Source organism: Cordyceps militaris, assembly GCF_000225605.1.
Source record: "Cordyceps militaris CM01 unplaced genomic scaffold CCM_S00002, whole genome shotgun sequence".
Classification (NCBI taxonomy): domain Eukaryota; kingdom Fungi; phylum Ascomycota; class Sordariomycetes; order Hypocreales; family Cordycipitaceae; genus Cordyceps; species Cordyceps militaris.
Genome location: NW_006271970.1, coordinates 422546 through 439350, shown reverse-complemented (window position 1 = coordinate 439350; position 16805 = coordinate 422546). Strand labels below are relative to the sequence as shown.

At 54.3% G+C, this 16805-nt stretch overlaps 6 protein-coding genes across 6 annotated transcripts; 3 read left to right on the top strand and 3 right to left on the bottom strand.

Annotated features, from left to right (window-relative positions):
* Nucleotides 1-321: 321 nt before the first annotated feature.
* Nucleotides 322-1817, bottom strand: CCM_02082 (protein kinase, putative; the record flags this gene model as incomplete). Its single annotated transcript, XM_006667236.1, has 2 exons — nucleotides 322-1232; nucleotides 1298-1817. The coding sequence occupies 2 exons, from the start codon at nucleotides 1815-1817 to the stop codon at nucleotides 322-324; spliced, it is 1431 nt and encodes a 476-aa protein (XP_006667299.1).
* Nucleotides 1818-2407: 590 nt separating this feature from the next.
* CCM_02081 (uncharacterized protein) lies at nucleotides 2408-3419 on the bottom strand (the record flags this gene model as incomplete). Its single annotated transcript, XM_006667235.1, has 4 exons — nucleotides 2408-2615; nucleotides 2637-2788; nucleotides 2895-3267; nucleotides 3304-3419. The coding sequence occupies 4 exons, from the start codon at nucleotides 3417-3419 to the stop codon at nucleotides 2408-2410; spliced, it is 849 nt and encodes a 282-aa protein (XP_006667298.1).
* A 2064-nt stretch (nucleotides 3420-5483) lies between these two features.
* CCM_02080 (amino acid/polyamine transporter I) lies at nucleotides 5484-7128 on the top strand (the record flags this gene model as incomplete). The annotated part of the gene is made up of 2 exons (XM_006667234.1): nucleotides 5484-6192; nucleotides 6251-7128. 2 exons carry the CDS (start codon nucleotides 5484-5486, stop codon nucleotides 7126-7128), a joined length of 1587 nt encoding a protein of 528 aa, XP_006667297.1.
* Nucleotides 7129-7333: 205 nt separating this feature from the next.
* On the bottom strand, nucleotides 7334-8855 carry CCM_02079 (ribosome biogenesis protein (Rrb1), putative; the record flags this gene model as incomplete). The annotated part of the gene is made up of 2 exons (XM_006667233.1): nucleotides 7334-8598; nucleotides 8660-8855. The coding sequence occupies 2 exons, from the start codon at nucleotides 8853-8855 to the stop codon at nucleotides 7334-7336; spliced, it is 1461 nt and encodes a 486-aa protein (XP_006667296.1).
* Nucleotides 8856-9242: 387 nt separating this feature from the next.
* Nucleotides 9243-9893, top strand: CCM_02078 (transcription factor Rba50, putative; the record flags this gene model as incomplete). The annotated part of the gene is made up of 1 exon (XM_006667232.1): nucleotides 9243-9893. The coding sequence occupies one exon, from the start codon at nucleotides 9243-9245 to the stop codon at nucleotides 9891-9893; it is 651 nt and encodes a 216-aa protein (XP_006667295.1).
* Nucleotides 9894-12248: 2355 nt separating this feature from the next.
* On the top strand, nucleotides 12249-16633 carry CCM_02077 (ankyrin repeat protein; the record flags this gene model as incomplete). Its single annotated transcript, XM_006667231.1, has 11 exons — nucleotides 12249-13567; nucleotides 13628-13844; nucleotides 13923-13937; nucleotides 13994-14149; nucleotides 14212-14261; nucleotides 14390-14565; nucleotides 14629-15020; nucleotides 15094-15402; nucleotides 15463-15573; nucleotides 15649-15733; nucleotides 16188-16633. 11 exons carry the CDS (start codon nucleotides 12249-12251, stop codon nucleotides 16631-16633), a joined length of 3276 nt encoding a protein of 1091 aa, XP_006667294.1.
* Nucleotides 16634-16805: the final 172 nt, after the last annotated feature.

Below are 16805 nucleotides of genomic sequence, written 5' to 3'. Positions count from 1 at the left end.
ATGTACCAATGATTTACAATAGTTTCCCGAATCTCATATAACCATCCAATACTTGTACTTTACAACATTCCCGGGAGTATTGTGCGATCATTACCAAGTCCGAAGTTTTGGGGAGCGAAAAACAAAAGCCTAGTGCTATTGGCACGAGAGCTTTTTACCAAGGGCATACATAAGCCTCACGGAGCAGAACACGTCTTCTAGCGTGGCCTCACGACCGCCGCGAAGCACAGTGATAGACGAGCCTGTATTGTTTCTTTCAATCTATTGTCCTACTTGTTCCAGGATTTCAGGCTCGGTGGCCTCCGCTGAAAGGATCATTTCTCATTCTTCGGGCCCGTCGAGGTGAAAGTAGGGGTGCTCAAGCAACTCTTTAGCTGTGGGCCGCCTTGCTGGATCATAGACGAAAATGGTTAACAAGAGGTCGTAGAGAAGAGCCGCTTCGCGGTCAGGTATCTTCGGCAGTAATGCTAGCAGCGTGTCCCACCTGTCGTTATAGCCACTCAGATAACCAACATCGTCTACTCTGATGGCCCTTGGGTTCCACGCCATCTTGGACCAGCTAGAGTGAAAAGGTTGGTGCCTATCCTCAAGGTATACTTTTTGCTCCTCAGGAGAACCGGTGTGGATAGCACGACCGTTCGGCTCATCCCATATCTTGTACACAAGGTCTCGCAGGGGCCGTCTGTCGTCTGCATGCGGCTCGCGAAGCGGTTTTCCCTTGGAAGCATCTTTCGTAGGCATACCCCTAGAGTCCCATAAGGTATCCTTACACGTGTGCGGCACATCTCCCCCTAGAGTATCGAGAACGAAGCCCACGAGATCACATGGACAAGTAACTTCAAACGGGCTTGAGAAAGGGCCATCCCCGGCCCGAAGGCGAAATATGCAGCATCCGAGTGCCCAAACGTCACTTGCAGGACCAGCTTCCAAGCCCATGGCAACTTCGGGTGCGAGAAAGTCGACTGGCGTACCCAACATTTTGCTGGGCGGCGAGGAGATGGGGAAGCACTGGTCAAAGTCCATAAGTTTAATGTCCAGTTCGAGGATATCCGAGGGAGCAGATAGGAAATCGATATTCCTGACAATATATCGTGGCGCCTCAGGACCGGGCATTTCACCATTCTCGGTCTCCAGCACTCCGGTCACTGGCTTACCAAACAAGGCGTAGATGTCGTCTTCCTCGTAGTGGTCGATGTCTACCATGCCAAGGAGAAGGTTGCCTGTAGTTACATCTAGTGCTCTATTAGCTTCTCGGCCGAAATTGAAGAACAAATGCTTCGGGGGGGCGTAAACTTACCTCCATGACACAAGCCTTGCGAGTGTAGGTCGGCGACTGCTCTGACGGCTTGATAGGCGGTTTTTCGAGCCATCCACGGTGTGAGTCGGCAATTCCAGTGGTACGACAGTTCGGACATTGACGGGCCGAGAACGGGTAGAACAAGGCATAAATGATGACCATTTGGACCGTCAAAGGTAAATTGTCGACGATGCACCACCACACGCTGTTTTCCGTCAACGGGCAACATTGCATGGGTGAGAGAACTCTTCTCAGCAGTAGGGACAGAATGCCTAGCAGCAACAATCTTCAAGGCCACCCATTTCTTATCCTTTTCATCTCGCGCCAGCCAGACAGTAGAAAACCCGCCAGCACCGAGCTTGTGCACAATTCTGTAGCGCCCGTCATCAAACGTGTCACCCAAGTGAACAGGATGGAAACCGCCTGGCTCGTAATTCTCCACCTCTTCCGTGTCCCCAACGCCTTGGGGGAGAAGAAATCGGGGCATGGGGTACGATTCAAAGCTCGACTTGGTCGACATGTTGAACAAATGATGGAGCGATGAAACTGGCTTCGTAAATGGAATAAACAAGAAAGAAGGGTTTTGTGTTCACAGATGGGCAAGAGCGTTTGAGGAGCATTAAGACACGCTTTTTGCTAGACAGACTCACGTGATTTGATAAGAATGGGTTCTCACTGGATCCGTGATTTTCGGTGTGACTCACATGTAAATGGAGGTACCGAAAAGACGTATTCTTTAATTAATTGACTTGGGGTGACAAAAAAAGGGTTAGGATATTTGACGACCTCAATCCGCTAAATTGACGACCAACACGTGGCACACACCCAAATTCAGAGTTAAGGCTCCACATAGCAGCCATACCCGCCTTATTATTAAATCTATCTTTCTACTAAAGAAAGTAGTACTTATAAAAGTAGATAATATTCTAACAGAATATAGAGGAAAAAGCCTTATTTCTATTCTATCTTATAGTATTTTTTATTTCTTTTTGTCTTTTTTTAAGAGTTAGATATATAATTCTAAAAATGCTGTGTATAGTGCTGTAGATGTGTTGTTTTTTAGCGCTATTAGGCGTGGTTCTAGCCTCGTTAATTAGCGGATTGAGGTCGTCATCGTAGCCACTCTTCCAGTGCCTGGTCCATCTCATGCTTCTCTTTATAACCGCCTTGCAATTTGGCCACCACTGCTGTCGCCAGGTTCTCAGGCAGCCCAGTGTACTGGCGAGCATCGTCCTTCCATTGTCGCAGCATGGCGAATGTCTTGGGAGTGCGCTTCTTCATACACCAGTGAAGGTAGAACGACACCGCGGCGTCGTGGCTGTGTTCCGGGCGCACTCACTGGCCTTCCATGAACTCGGAGATGTCCGCGACTTCCTGTGATTCGCCGTGTATGATCCGCCACAGCGCCCAGACGTCGTCGCGGTCCTGGCAGTCCGCTGGACGTGGTCCCATGAACTGCGGGCAGTATGCCACGTATTCCACTCGGGAGTCCTGCCAGATAAATAAGATAAGAGGGATAGTAAAAATAAGGAAAATTAGAAAGAGAAAGAAGTAAATAAATAGTAAGAATAAGAAAGAGGTTATTAGTGTTCCTAACTGGCGGGTTAATTTGTCCCCCTGGTGCCTCGCCATTCGCATAATATCTCTCCGCTTTGCCAGTGTCCGCCGCCCACGGGTCGGCGTACCACCCATCTGAAAGGGCAGCTGCTTCCTGTTGCTCCCTCTGAAGACGTCGCCTCATGGGGCAGCTGCTAGGTGGCCCGCCAACAGCAACTAATGTGGTATATGGATAATTCTCGTCACGCTCATCACGAGCCATCACATAATCATGGCGTCCATAAGCGGATCGATGCTCAATGTAGATGCAATGTTGATGAACCACTGCACGTCCATTGATATTCCCAAACAGCTTGACCTTGAAATGAGCGTTTGCGTATTTTCCGCCGGTCATCGTCTTCGGAGTGCTCCATCTAAGCTCGAATTAGTCTCTCAATCCTGGTACATACAAGATCAGAACTTGGTGATATTCTCCCTCTTCGGCGATTTCCAGGGCAAGACGCTCCAGGGCGTCTAAGAGGCCATCGATTGGCGAGGGGCATTTCCAATCGAGAACAATAGGCATGTTAAAACACAGAGAAGGTTGAAAAGAAAGAAAAATTTGGTGAGAAGTGAGCAGTCGGATCAAGTCTGACACCGCCAGAAATGTAGTTTAATACGAACGATAAATGAAGGTGATGGGCAGAAGAATGGTTATTTATACCCAAGCGTACGCCTGGAGTCAATCACATTACTATACGCGTGAATACTGCCCGCTCTATGCCACCCAGAAATTCATGCCAACCTATCCAGCCCGTACCGATAATCGGGGCCACTTGGTACTCCGTAGCCCTGACAGTGGATGGTAGTACACGTGCCACACCAACTGTATGCTGTAAGGCTGTATGCATGTAGGGCGCTTAATGATTGGAGTTGATTGGCACAGCAAGTTAGTTCTAATGAAATTCGTAAGCAGCTTTTCTACTGGTAATATGACGTTTGATGGAATGCATAGATGACGGCCTGACCTGGACAGCGATGGAAGGTCAACTGAATCAACGAAACCGATGCCATCAGTTCGAAACTTATGGGTATGCACTTGTAAGGCACTGCCTGTAATAGGATCGCCTTTCGATTGGGTAAAGAAACGATGACGACAATTTTGGGCCGGGATTGGCTGACTATCTTTAGCTCAGCCTAGTGGCACAGCACCATCCAGACCACGAGAGCCAGTCGGTGTGAGGCGTCGTCCGACTTTCGTTGACAAACGGCCAATAGTTCCTCCCGATTTAGCGCCGATTTATCGGTTCTACGATGAATCACGCGGAAGCTTTGGTCCTGTGTAACGGTGTACATGCCAGGATGTGGTTGTGATGCGCAAAAGATCCCAGAAGGAATAGTGCAGGGGATAGGGCTGAATGAGGCAGTGGCCGCCGCCACGCCGGAGACAAGCCCAGAGAATACAATGAGTGTAATGCATGCAAGGATGGCGGTGAACTTGCGGGCGGGCAACCCATTGCCGCCCACGGTTCGAGCATGAGCAGGAATTTGTGGCTGCGTGGTTCGCGTAACCTGGAGAGTTGTGATGAACGGACGAGTTGTGTCGGTCGTTGGCTTGGATAAGTGGCACTTAATAAAGCTGACAGCCATGGCGCTGTCAATCGATGATGACGTTGGCATTTATCGATGCACTTGCCCGTTCTACATAGTCTCGAATTCGTTATCAATGAGGGGGTGGCTGATCGGGGGGCTTTCATGATGGCGCAGCGCGGTTAGGAGCCGCGATAAACCTAACAAGGTTATGTGGTTGTGGCTGGGCGCGGTCCGGGCTGCACTTAAAAAGTATCTCCCCCTCTCCCCCCAGACAATCCCCCAGTCGAGATGATACAACACGAATGCGTATGATTTGCGACGGGGTCGGGGGGCAAGGCGGGAGATTATTTTTGGCGGAGCATCTGCAAACCCCATGGGGGAGCGATGATGGGAACTGCGGGACGGGCGGGCGATGGGGAAATAAAGTTGCTGCAATGAGCAAGACACCACGCGACTAGAAGTTGTGTTGTTTTCTGCCCCGAAACAAAGTCTCGTCGATTTGTAGCGCCCTGAGTCGTGGTTCCGCCCAATGCGACAGTCCGAGCCTTTTCTACTAAGGTACTGCCAACGCAAGGTTTTTACAGGCCCCTGATAGCGCACTTTATTAGCTGCTGTAGGGCAAGCGCCGTTGTAGGCCCGGGAGCCCGCTGTATATGGCTGGCCGCTCCACTGTAAAAACCCCCCTGGGCTCCACAGATGCACGCTCAACTGCCTGCACCGCAGCCTGCAAGTCACGCTGTTTCTCCAACTTTTTTACCCTCGAGTCTGGACTCCATCTGACCCCATATCCCATATCGCCCCAATCTCCATTGTTTATAGCATGGCGCGGCCCTGCCCCAAGGGCTGAACGTCGAACTTGTTCTTCCCAATTGCTTCAGCTCATCGTCCACCGCATCTCTACACTGCTTTCCTTTCTTCAGCGCCCTTTTCCTTCAATATCCCATACTCATCTGCTGCGACAAGGTGTGCCCTCCGGCGACGTTGCCGCCGACCCGCGAACGAATCGACCCCAAACATCACCACCACCGAGTCCCACGACCGCATAGAGTCACCCACCATGGACGACCGACGCGCTTCCGCCACGCAGCAGGCCGACATGGCCCTCGCCACGCTCGGCTACAAGAGCGAGCTCCCGCGCAACCTCAAGATGCTGTCCGTGCTCGGGCTCTCGTTTGCCATCATGGCCGTGCCGTACGGGCTGTCGACGACCATGTCCTACTCGCTCGTCAACGGCCAGTCCGTCACCACGCTCTACGGCTGGTGCCTCGTCTCCGCCATCTCGCTCTGCATCGCCGCCTCGCTCGCCGAGATCTGCGCCGTCTACCCCACCGCCGGCGGCGTCTACTACTGGAGCGCCATGCTGTCCAGCCCCCGCTGGGCCCCCCTCGTCAGCTTCGTCGACGGCTGGCTCACCCTCGTCGGCAACTGGACCATTACCCTGTCCATCAACTTTGGCGGCGCCCAGCTCATCATCTCCGCCATTTACATGTTTGACCAAAACTACGTCATTCAGTCCTGGCACACCGTCCTCGTCTTTTGGGCCATCATGGTTGTCTGCGCCCTCATCAACGCCTTTGGCTCCCGCTACCTCGACCTCATCAACAAGGTGTGCATCTACTGGACCGGCGCCAGCGTCCTCATCATCCTTGTCACCCTCCTCACCATGGCCGACACCCGCAACTCGGGCCGCTACGTCTTTGCCCACTACGACAGCTCCGAGAGCGGCTGGCCCGCCGGCTGGTCCTTTTTCGTCGGTCTTCTCCAACGTATGTCTACTCCCCTCCCTTTCCCTCCTCCAATCACACACACCGCTAATCAAATTAGCTGCCTACGTCCTCACCGGCTACGGTATGGTCGCCTCCATGTGTGAAGAGGTCCAGAACCCCGAGCGTGAGGTCCCCAAAGCCATTGTCCTATCCGTCGCCGCAGCCGGCGTCACCGGCCTCTTCTACCTTGTGCCGCTCCTCTTCGTCATCCCCGAGGTCAGCGCCCTCCTCAAGGAAGCCAACGACCACGCCGGCGGCCAGCCCATTGGCATCATCTTCAAGCACGCCACTGGCTCCGCCGGCGGCGGCTTCGGACTCCTCTTCCTCATCCTCGGCATCCTCATGTTCGCCGGCATCGGCTCCCTCACCGCCGCCTCGCGCTGCACCTACGCCTTTGCCCGCGACGGCGCCATCCCCGGCTACAAGCTCTGGCGCCGCGTCCACTCCCGCCTCGACGTCCCCATCTGGGCCCTGGTTCTCTCCACCGCCGTCATCTCCCTCCTCGGCTGCATCTACTTTGGCTCCCCCGCCGCCTTCAACTCCTTCACCGGCGTCGGCACCATCTGCCTCTCCGCCTCGTACGCCGTCCCCGTCATTGTCAATCTCGCCCAGGGCCGCGTCGCCGTCAAGAACTCGCCCTACGCGCTCGGCCGCTGGGGCTACTTCCTCAACGGCGTCTGCGCCGTCTGGATCTTCTTTGCCATTGTCATCTTCTCCATGCCCAGCTCGCTACCAGTCCAGGCCGACACCATGAACTACGCCTCCGTCGTCTTTGCCGGCTTTGCTGCCATTGCTGGTCTCTGGTACTTGGTGCACGCCCGACACAACTTTACAGGCCCGCCGGTGTTGCGGAACGACTCAGTTGGCGCCACCCAAGGTGTTGCGCCTGCCGATTCAAATACCGAATCGCAAGACTACGAAAAGGAATCCAAGTAGCTGTTTTTTATACTCTATATAATTAGCCTGTTTATAACACCTGTGTATCACTTTTGCATACATGCGCTCATGACTCATTGCACGTTTTGAACCATCATTTCTTCGTTATAAACCTTCCCATCATGAGGCCTTGCCGACTATATACAAACAGGCTTTCCATTCGCTTAAATTTTTCCTCTCTCCCCTTGTCCATTCTATCCCAACATTAAACGCTAATGGTGCGGAAAATGGAAAACTCCTCGCCCGTCGCCACCAGGCTGCCCGGGATCTGCGGGTGCCAGTGCAGCTCCTTGACTCCCTTCAAGTAGTGCACAAACAGCAGCTGCGGCGGCACGTCCTTGACGCCCGCCGTATCCCTGCTCTCCTCGTCGTCCAGCTCCACGGCCAGATCCCACAGCGTGACCGTGTCGTCGGCGGCCGCGACGGCCACGATGGAGTCGTCCGTCGGGTGCCACTCGACGCTCGTCACCTGCTCCTTGTGAAAGTCAAAGCTGGCCAGCGGCTGCGGCTTGTCGTTGCCGCCGGCCTTCCACTGCCGCAGGTCCCACACGCCCCACGTGCCGTCGTCGGCGCCGGTGCTGAGCAGGTGCGACGTCTGCCGCGACCACGAGAGGACGTTGACGTCGTAGTTGGACACCTGGACTGTGAGCGCGGGCGCGCGCGTTTTCGAGCGCACGTCCCAGATGCGCACGCTGCCGTCGGCCGAGCACGACGCGAACACGGACTGCTCGCTCGGCGACCACTGCATGTCCTCGACGCTCGAGGTGTGCCCCGCAAACGGGCGGCTGTCAGTGACCCAGCCGCCGCCGTCGGTGCGCGTCGTCTGGTAGATGAGCCCGTCGTTGTCGCCCGTCAGCAGCTTGCCGAGGGGGTGGTGCGGCGACCAGTCGAGCGCGTAGCCCTCGGACTTGTGCGCGCGGATCGTCGACAGCGGCTTGTTCTGGGCGGGCGTGATGGTGGTGCCGGGCGTGTCGAACGAGGCGAGGTGCGGCGTCACGTCGTGGATGAAGACGTTGGTCGACTCGGTCATGGTGGCGGTGAGCGTGGTCGGCGCGCGGCCGGGCTCGGATGCGGGCACCTGGTGCGTGCGGATGCGGTTCGTCGTCGACGTCAGCGGGATGCTCTTGGACTCGAGGATGGGCTCGGCGTCCTCGTCGTCGTCGTCGGAATCCGAGTCCGCGCCGTCCTTGTTCATCCGGGAGAGGCCCGAGAACTTGATTACCAAGAGCTGGTTGTCGTTGCTCTTCTTGTAGTCGGCCTGTGTGCCGGTGACGGTGTACATGGTCGCCGGGTATGCCTTGCGGTTGTCGCCCAGGCCGTCGGGCACAATGTCAAACGACAGACACGGCCACGGCGTCGTCAGGTTGTGCAACATCTCGTACGTCGTCACGTCGGGCGTCAGCACCTGGCCGGGCTCCAGCTTGTGCCGGCCGACGATGAAGGTGCCCTGGTCGACGTCCATGGCCGCAGCTGCAAAAGGGTTAGCAGATGGTTGGGGGGGGGAAAGCCCGCAGAGAGGTGGGAATCGTACCCTCCTCGGCTTCGCGCTCGGCGTCTGGGCGGCCGTCGACGCCGGCTTCGATGATCTCGTCTTCGCTCTCGAATTCGTCTTCAAACTCGTCCTCGAAATCGCCCATTTCCTTGTCGTCAACGTCCATCTTTTCGGGCCGGTCGCCGCCTTTGAGGGGAGTTCCATCGTGGCCAATGTCCGCCGCGCGCTTCGACATGGTGCAAGTTGATACTGGATAAAACTGTATTTCTATGCAAATTAATGAAAGATTCCAAACAGCGACGGCGGCGGGAAATAATTTTGGTGGTGGTGGTCTTATCGGGTTATCAGGTATTTTTTTGCCCCGCCATCAAAAAGTTTTTGCAGATGGACGAGATGCTCCCCGCTACTTGTGGCGCTGTGGCGGGTGTGTGGCGGGTGTGTGGCGGTGCAAGCTCCCTATGCTCTTTGTACTTGGAGAATCCAGGACTTGTTTGCTACACGGCAGATTGCAGGGACTTTTGTACACCATCACTATTAAATCTCTCTATGTATACGTTGCACTCCACGCGATAACATCATCAGCTTGTCACCCAGTCGACGTTCTGCACAGGCCGGATCCAACATGACAACCAACTTGGCGCCAGTCCTGGCCATTTCCCTCGCAAACCAGTCATGGTTTGATAAAATGTATGGGCCGGTCATTGCTGGCATCAAATCTAAGACAGAGTTGCAGCAGACCTCGGATGCTGCATCCGCGCTGCGTCTCCTGTCCCAAGTCCCCGCGCCCTCTACCGTGTTGATCACCGACCATGCCCTGGCGCTCAAAGAGAACGCCACGGTCTGGAACGCGGTGCTCAAATATGTCCGCGGCGGCGGCACTGCCGTGATCATGGGATCATTCTCGAGCTTCGTACTGCCGAACGAGATCGAGCCCTTCTTTGGGCAAGCAGGCCTGCGTTGGTGGGCGGGCCCGTACCACCGCAGCGTGCTGACGCTCAACGAGTCGGTGGCGGTCGCGTTAGGCGTGGATGCCGAGAAGCTGCTGCCGAGATACAGCCAAAAGGCGCTGTTAATGGCCACGAAGGCGACGCGTGCTATGCTCTACGTACCCGACAAAACTGCGCCAAGCATGTCCCGGGCTGCTCTCCCCGGCAATTGCGAGACTGCCGTGGCAATGGAAAGGGTTGGAGACGGAAGAATCGGGTACATCGGCGATGTCAATGCGGAGGATGGGTCACAGCGAGTTATTTTGGCCATGTGTGGGCTGCTGTAATATGCGAATGGGTGATGAGAAGCCTTTCCTAGCCAAGGTAGCCACGATGGCTACTCGACGACCAATTTTCAACATATGAGAGCTACTCTGTAGCATTGTACAGAAACTGCAAAGTCTGGTGTGCAGAGATGCAGCGAAAAGGGAACTATTCTGACCCGTCCATGGACGCCCTTTGCTGTGATGGGTGAAGCGTGCGCCTCGCTATTTTTGAGTCGAGTGGCGTGCGTGCATGGTGCACATTCCGCTGTAAGATGACCCGAGACAAATGAAGCGATAATTTATTATAGAATAGATCATCAGTTGCTGATGGAGGCGCATCCGCCTCCTAGCCGCCGAAATGCTGAAGCCGGAGGGGGGCGGAAATGGAAGGGCAAGGCTGCGTGATCAGCAGCTGCGTGATCAGCAGCTGCGCGAGCATCAGCCGGACAATTTATTTTTAGAGCTACACTGCCATGATATGCTGCTGATGCTGCAGCATCAACCGGATGTATTCGTCTGCACCAATTGCCTTGCCGTTGCCGGTCAATTTTGCGAACCACGGCTAAGTGGTCGCCTGGCATATCCCCGCATCGTAAATGCAAGAAACGCTTCGGCTCGCGTTATCCCGGTCAAATCGCTGCCGATAGGCAATTCAATTGGGATTTTCTGATCATGCGTCCCAAACCCTTGCGTATTGCTTGATTCGGTCTGCATTCAGCCTGCATCCAGACTGCATTCAGCCACCTCACCGGTCAATGACTGGCTGTATTTTCGTTATTCGAATCAGCTTCTATAGTTGCTCTTGTATTCTGTTTATGCCTCTTACCCTTATTATTCTAACTAGTATCTCTCCCTTTACATCGTCTTTGGAGGGAATCTCGCTTCTAGTTGTGTGGGCGGCTCTTTTGCCGCCCGGATGCCAGGCTACTTTCGGCCTCAGTGTTCCGGCCAAGGAAACAATGTGATAGATGCACCCGGTGTTTCAGCCTACGCAGACATACAGACTGGCATAGGCCGTGGACAGTTGGTTGCGCTCAATCTCCGCGATTTCTGCAACAAGGCTACCATGGCGCATTCTGCTCTGATAGTGACAACCTATTCGGCTGCAGCTGATCAGCGATGCAGGTTTATTGTTTGATATTTATAAACACAAGTGGTACATATTTCTAGCATATATAAATGACTTATGGCCCCCTCTACCTCGTTTCCCTGCTCTCGGTTCTACGTGCAACCGACATACAATGACTACCCATGAATGTATCCAAGCCGAACTTGCCCAGCAAAAGGCAGAGCTTTTTTTGCTGCTGCAACAGCTGGGAAAATCTGATGGCAGCGATCAACTCCTCCGTTACTTAAAAGACATCGAGACAAGCTCCCCACCCGCCGAGGTTTCCCAGACGCTGGTATTTGCTTTACTGCAGCTTTACAGCAACAGGGTAGCAATACTAGACCTTGCAGAAGACAATGTCATTTTCGACGCCATTGATTGCATGCCCGCGCCGCTGGGCACTCAGGTGGCAGCGCATCTCTGGAACGGCATACGTCAATCGGCAGACTTGAGGCGGGGTCTGAATGCGACGCAGCGCCTTCCCGGGAACAGACTCAAGCTCGAGGCGGCAGGTTGGAGAAGGGAACACCTACGAGCAGCCGCAAGCGTAGGGGACGTGAACACTTTCCGTATTCTCGCTGCCGACAGAGAAAGTGCCATTTCCGTGCTGGAAAGCAGAAATGGTCGCCGACTTCTCCGCATTGCATGCAGCAAAGGCCACGCAGACGTCGCAAGGCATCTGGTCAAGGTGGCGCCATGGCTGGCTTCAATGACGGACGGGGAAATCAACACTCCCTGGCATTTGTGTGCTCGAGGTGGACACCTCTCGGTGCTTGAAATGATTTTCGAAGAGCTGGAGATTGACAGCGGGCAGTTCATGGTGGACGAGCCGCCGAAGAAAGACCATCCACTCAAGGCCGACAGAGACTCAAACTATGAGTTCTTAGCGAGGGGAAATGGGTACTTTGAGGGGAAGAATGGCCTTCGAATATTCGAGATGTCCAAAAACGACGCACCGGATAGCCCACCGAGACGACAGACTCGGGCAATGACACACTTCTCCCCGGCATCCGTTCTGGAGGCTCGAACTTCGTCGGGGCAAACCCTTTTACATGTAGCCTGCGCCAACGGCCACCTTGAAATCGTTGACTTTCTACTCGACAAGAAAGCGGATCCAACCGTGACTTGCAGCGCTGGCAGGAGCTGTCTCCGAGTGGCTTTGGCGGGCGGCTACTCTGAAGTTGTCAGCCGCCTACTGTGCGAGTCTATAGTTCACGACACTTTGAACAAGCCAGGGATTCTCTCTGTTGTCGATAGCTTCTTCTGAGATGGGGGAAGTCTCGGTTGGCGTGTTGCTGCGGGCTGGCGCCGACTGCACTGTGCGGAATCGAGACTTGTCAACGCCGATTACGCAAGCAATCAAGCAGAAAAAGTACGACAATTTATCGAAACTGCTCTCTTCAGATTGTGCACAGAAGAATATGGAGTATGCAATGACATATACAAAAGAGGGCGACTTCAATTCCACTGCGCTTCACCTTGCTTGCGAGTGCAATTTTCGTGACGCGGCAAAGCTACTTCTTGAACATGGCGCCGACCCCAACATCCGCGACAAGCTTGGGAGAACTGCATTGCACGAAGCTAGTCGACTGGGCAGGGACAAGATTGTGGGCGCTTTGGTCAACAACCGCAGACCTCGGATGGATCTGAATGCATTGGATGAAGAGAGAGGCTGGTCTGCCTTTCATTATGCTTGCTGCGAGGGCTCGGACGACGATTGGCCACCCAAACTAGATAAGCATGCCCTTCGTCCAGAGGACAAGACAGAAGTCATACATTGTGGTTCGTATTATGCTGTCATTTCCCACCTGGTGGACGCGGACTGGTTCATACCGGCTGGCAACGGCGACTATTTTATGCACCTCGCTGCACAGAAAGGGAATGTCAATCGACTTCGCTTCCTTCTGGAAGAGCTCAAGGACGATAAAGAAGCTATCCCTCTATATTTGAAGGGCGCTGGTGGTCATTTGCCTTTGGAACGTGCGCTCGAATATGAACACGCCGCAGTTGTTGGACTCCTCACTGATAAGATGTTCAGCATTGAGCTCGATGAGTCGTTTGACAGGGAGAATTTACTGATGTGGCTCACCAAAACCCCAGAGACCCGCGATGTGTTATCCAAGGTCCTCAGCAAGGAGCTAGTCGCCCAAGGCCGCCGTGGCTTCGGTCCTGATTTAGATGCGCTGGGCTGGGCCGCCTATTCTGGCTCTGCGAGCCTCGTCTGGAGGCTTCTCCAATGCAGCACGCCCGGCCAAGCACTCGAGTGTAGCATCAGAGAGGCCATCACAGCTGCCCACACTGCCATGAGAGAGCTCGAAACCGAGGACTATTATGGGAAGTGTCCTCCGGAAGTGAATGGAACAGAGGAGACTGGCGCTGGAGACGTGAGTGGTGAACAAGAGATAAGAATCGAAAACAAGCGCGCAATCGAGGTGTTGAGCCCTACTACGGCGACCGAAAAGACCCGAGAGAAGCTCAGGGATATATTGTGCATTTTGCATAACCCGCCTGCTACATCTCGGCCCGCCGTCCGCGACAGCGCACTCAACCAGGGGCCTCAATTTGACGCGGACAGTCAGCCGTCTCGGTTTGTGAAGGAATTGATGGTTGAGTTGGTGGGTTGCTGCAAGGATTCACTGCTTAGAAGATCGGTCTCAGTGAAGGACGCATTGTACAAGGAAGGGCCCTTCAGCATCATGGAGACCGAGATCAAGGAGATTAAGAAGCTGCATGAGCAGTTCGGCGTTATTCCGGGGGAGCAGACTGGAGATGGATTGAGTGAGGGCTCGGCGGCGCCAGAGATCGCGAGTGAGGGCCTGGCAAGATCGCTAAAGATGCTGTGGATTCATCTACCCGCGAATAATGTGAGTTATACCTACAAAACCTATGTCCCGCATAAGCACCTCTTTCAGGCCACGAGGGGGTATACTAATATGCAGCAGATGAAATGGCATGAAGTGAGAAAACCCCCCCCCCTCGTGGCCTGAAAGAGGTGCTGATGCGGGACATACAGGATGCATGTTTAAAGGTCAACTCTGAACTCAAACTCAAAAATGACGAAGGGAATCTCCAATACCTGTGTACCAGTTGGGACGAGGTTATCGGTAATGGCCTCCGGACCAACTTGATGAAGCCTCTCTGCACCACACGCTTCGATGCTGGTCACCCGGTTCGTATCCTTCCACTACTCACCGTTCATTTGGCATGGCAGAGGCTAACATGACAGTGCAGAATTGTGCGGCCATATATGTACAGCTCCAGAAGATTGAGTCAGTTACTCTGTTAGTTTGCTAACCGTGTAGCAGATCCCATACGTCGCTCCCGCATGGCGTGGGCACGAAACGGACAAGAATCCTGACGAGTTGGTGGGCCACTACCGGTTGAAAAACCACCTCATTCATGGAAGCAGGACGCTGGACGAGTACTTTTACCACTCGTGTCGCTGGATTAGCATGAAGAGAATCATGGAAGCGCGCAACTGTGACCAGATACTGACCAAGTCCCTCGAGGGGGGCAAAATGAAGCCCGAGAAACCGGCCATCTTGGTCCATGTTGACCAGCTGTGGATTTGGATTCCGAATAAAGGTAAAAAAGAACTGTTGCTCTCTCACTTTTTGATCATCAAGTCACTAATCATAAGTGGTATAGACGTCATCATCACATCCGCCACGCACCGGCAAGATGGCGAATGTGACCCCGTCTTCGCCGCCGCCTTTGACGCTCTGCAAAAGGCCATCCGCACCAACGGCAAGATGCCCAGCGACGCGTTCGAAATGGCACACTTTATCATGGACGCCTGTAGCAACCTGTTCTCCCGGCGGTTCTCCATGAGCAGCACCAGGGCGCAGAGGTCGTGGTCCCTTTCGGCGGGCGACGGCGACGACCGGCGGGGCGACCGCCAGAGCCGCTCGGATCGGGTGTCGGGGTTTGGCAGGAGAGGCCTCAAGCGTGAGTATACCGGGCCGCTCGAGAAACAAGCGCCAGATCTGCTGTCGCGGGTGTGCATCAAGGAAGCGTTCACCGCGGCCATTGCCGAAGCTGTGAGTCTGCCTGCTCCCCACCCACCTTGTAAAAGTTGGCCCATGAGCTGACATGTTGATCCTCTTGCTCAAGGTCGCCATGGAGATTGAGCTCTACGAGCGGTTTATCGAACAGCAACGGGGAGCGTCTCAGCACTCGGCCGCACGAGGCGGCCACAACCCCCTGTTGCCCGACGACCGCACCCTGGCCGCCCGGCTGTTCCGCGAGATCAAGGACATCCGCGACGAGCTCAAGATACTGCGGATCGTTGCCGAGTCGCAGCGGTCGGTGCAAAGGGAGTTTCGCGATCTGGTGGGCCTCGAACTGCAAAAGATTGGCGACAAGGATGTGGTCGATGAGCTGCACGACTTGGACAAGGCTGTCGAGCAGATTGAAACATCGGTAAGAACGAGCTTATACACCCATTTCCTCAGCCGAAGCGACTGCTTAACTTTTCTTTAGGTCAGCATAACATTGAACCTTCAGCAAAATGCAACCTCGATCGCGCAGACCGACGTCGCAGTCTATCACGGGCAGATTATTCTCGTCTTCACAGTCGCTACGATTATCTTTGTAAGTGCGCGTGCCGGTGTTGTTTTCGTGTTTACTGTATCCCATTATCCTATTGGGAAAACTGACACCTGCTAGCTACCCATGTCGTTTTTCGCTTCCTTGTTTGCGCTCCAAGTCGACTCATTCCTCAATACTCCGCGGTGGGCATTTGGCGTCTTGTGTAAGTCCGCCCACTCTCACCCTTCCCCCCTGACTTGTCCTCTCGTTAATACACAATTGTGTAGTTGGCGCATCCTCCATCATTTCGATATCATTGGGTGTGTACGCCTTTTGCTCTGAAGGGATCCATGCTACCATCACAGGCATTTGGGGGCGTTTTGCAAACGATGTGAGTTTCTTTTTTTTTTTGCCGCTCATCCCCTTGCCCCTTCTCCAAGTTAGGACGCCAAATTGCTAAGTACGTCAAGAGTAAAGGACGTGACAACAAGAAACCCCAAAGGATCTATCCAGTTATGGATGACGACATGAGTCATCTTAATCAGGACCAAGATGCTAATAAAGGAGATAATACCGATAAAGGAGATAAGACCAATAAAGGAGATAAGACCAATAAGAAAAACCACGTCGGCTATCATTTACCACATATCAGGACGAACCAGTCTTTTGCGGACCAGACTCTTTCGCCGTCAAACCCCAGGAGGTTATTCGTCACAAGAAGAGGACTTTCTTTTCGCACTCGCACAAGCACCTTGGAACCGCCCAGCTCCGTGGTACCGGCAGACGCCGCTGGCGACTGGCCTGCACGATACCTCTTCTCTTGGCCGCTGCTTGCCAAGCGGGCGGCCTCCGCTCCCGCCTCGCCGCCGTCAAGCCCCATGCAGACGTCCCCGCCGCGAATGGAAGTGGCTTTTCTCAATGCTCGTCTCTGGCGGTGGGCGCCTGCTGTGCGGCAGTGGCTCGTGGTTCGTTGGCCGCAGCGCGCTGGCGGCCGGCGCTTGACTTCACCGCTGCCGAGTACATCTGGCTCGCCCGAAGAGACGCTCACTATACAGGGCTCCCTGGAAACTGGATTGGGGCAGATGAAGCGTGGAAATGGCAGGTACCGGTTATAGGGGTGTAGGTAGGTACGAGCGCGTAAAATGAGCCATGAGCTTGCCAGGGAGCTCGCCTACTGGCTAAAGGTTTGAGACGGAGACCTTGTCGATTGTGAGTGATTTAATTGTTGAAGGATTTAATTGTGCGAGGATTCAATAGTGGAAAGATTCAAAGGGCATGTTCATTGCTCCGTATGT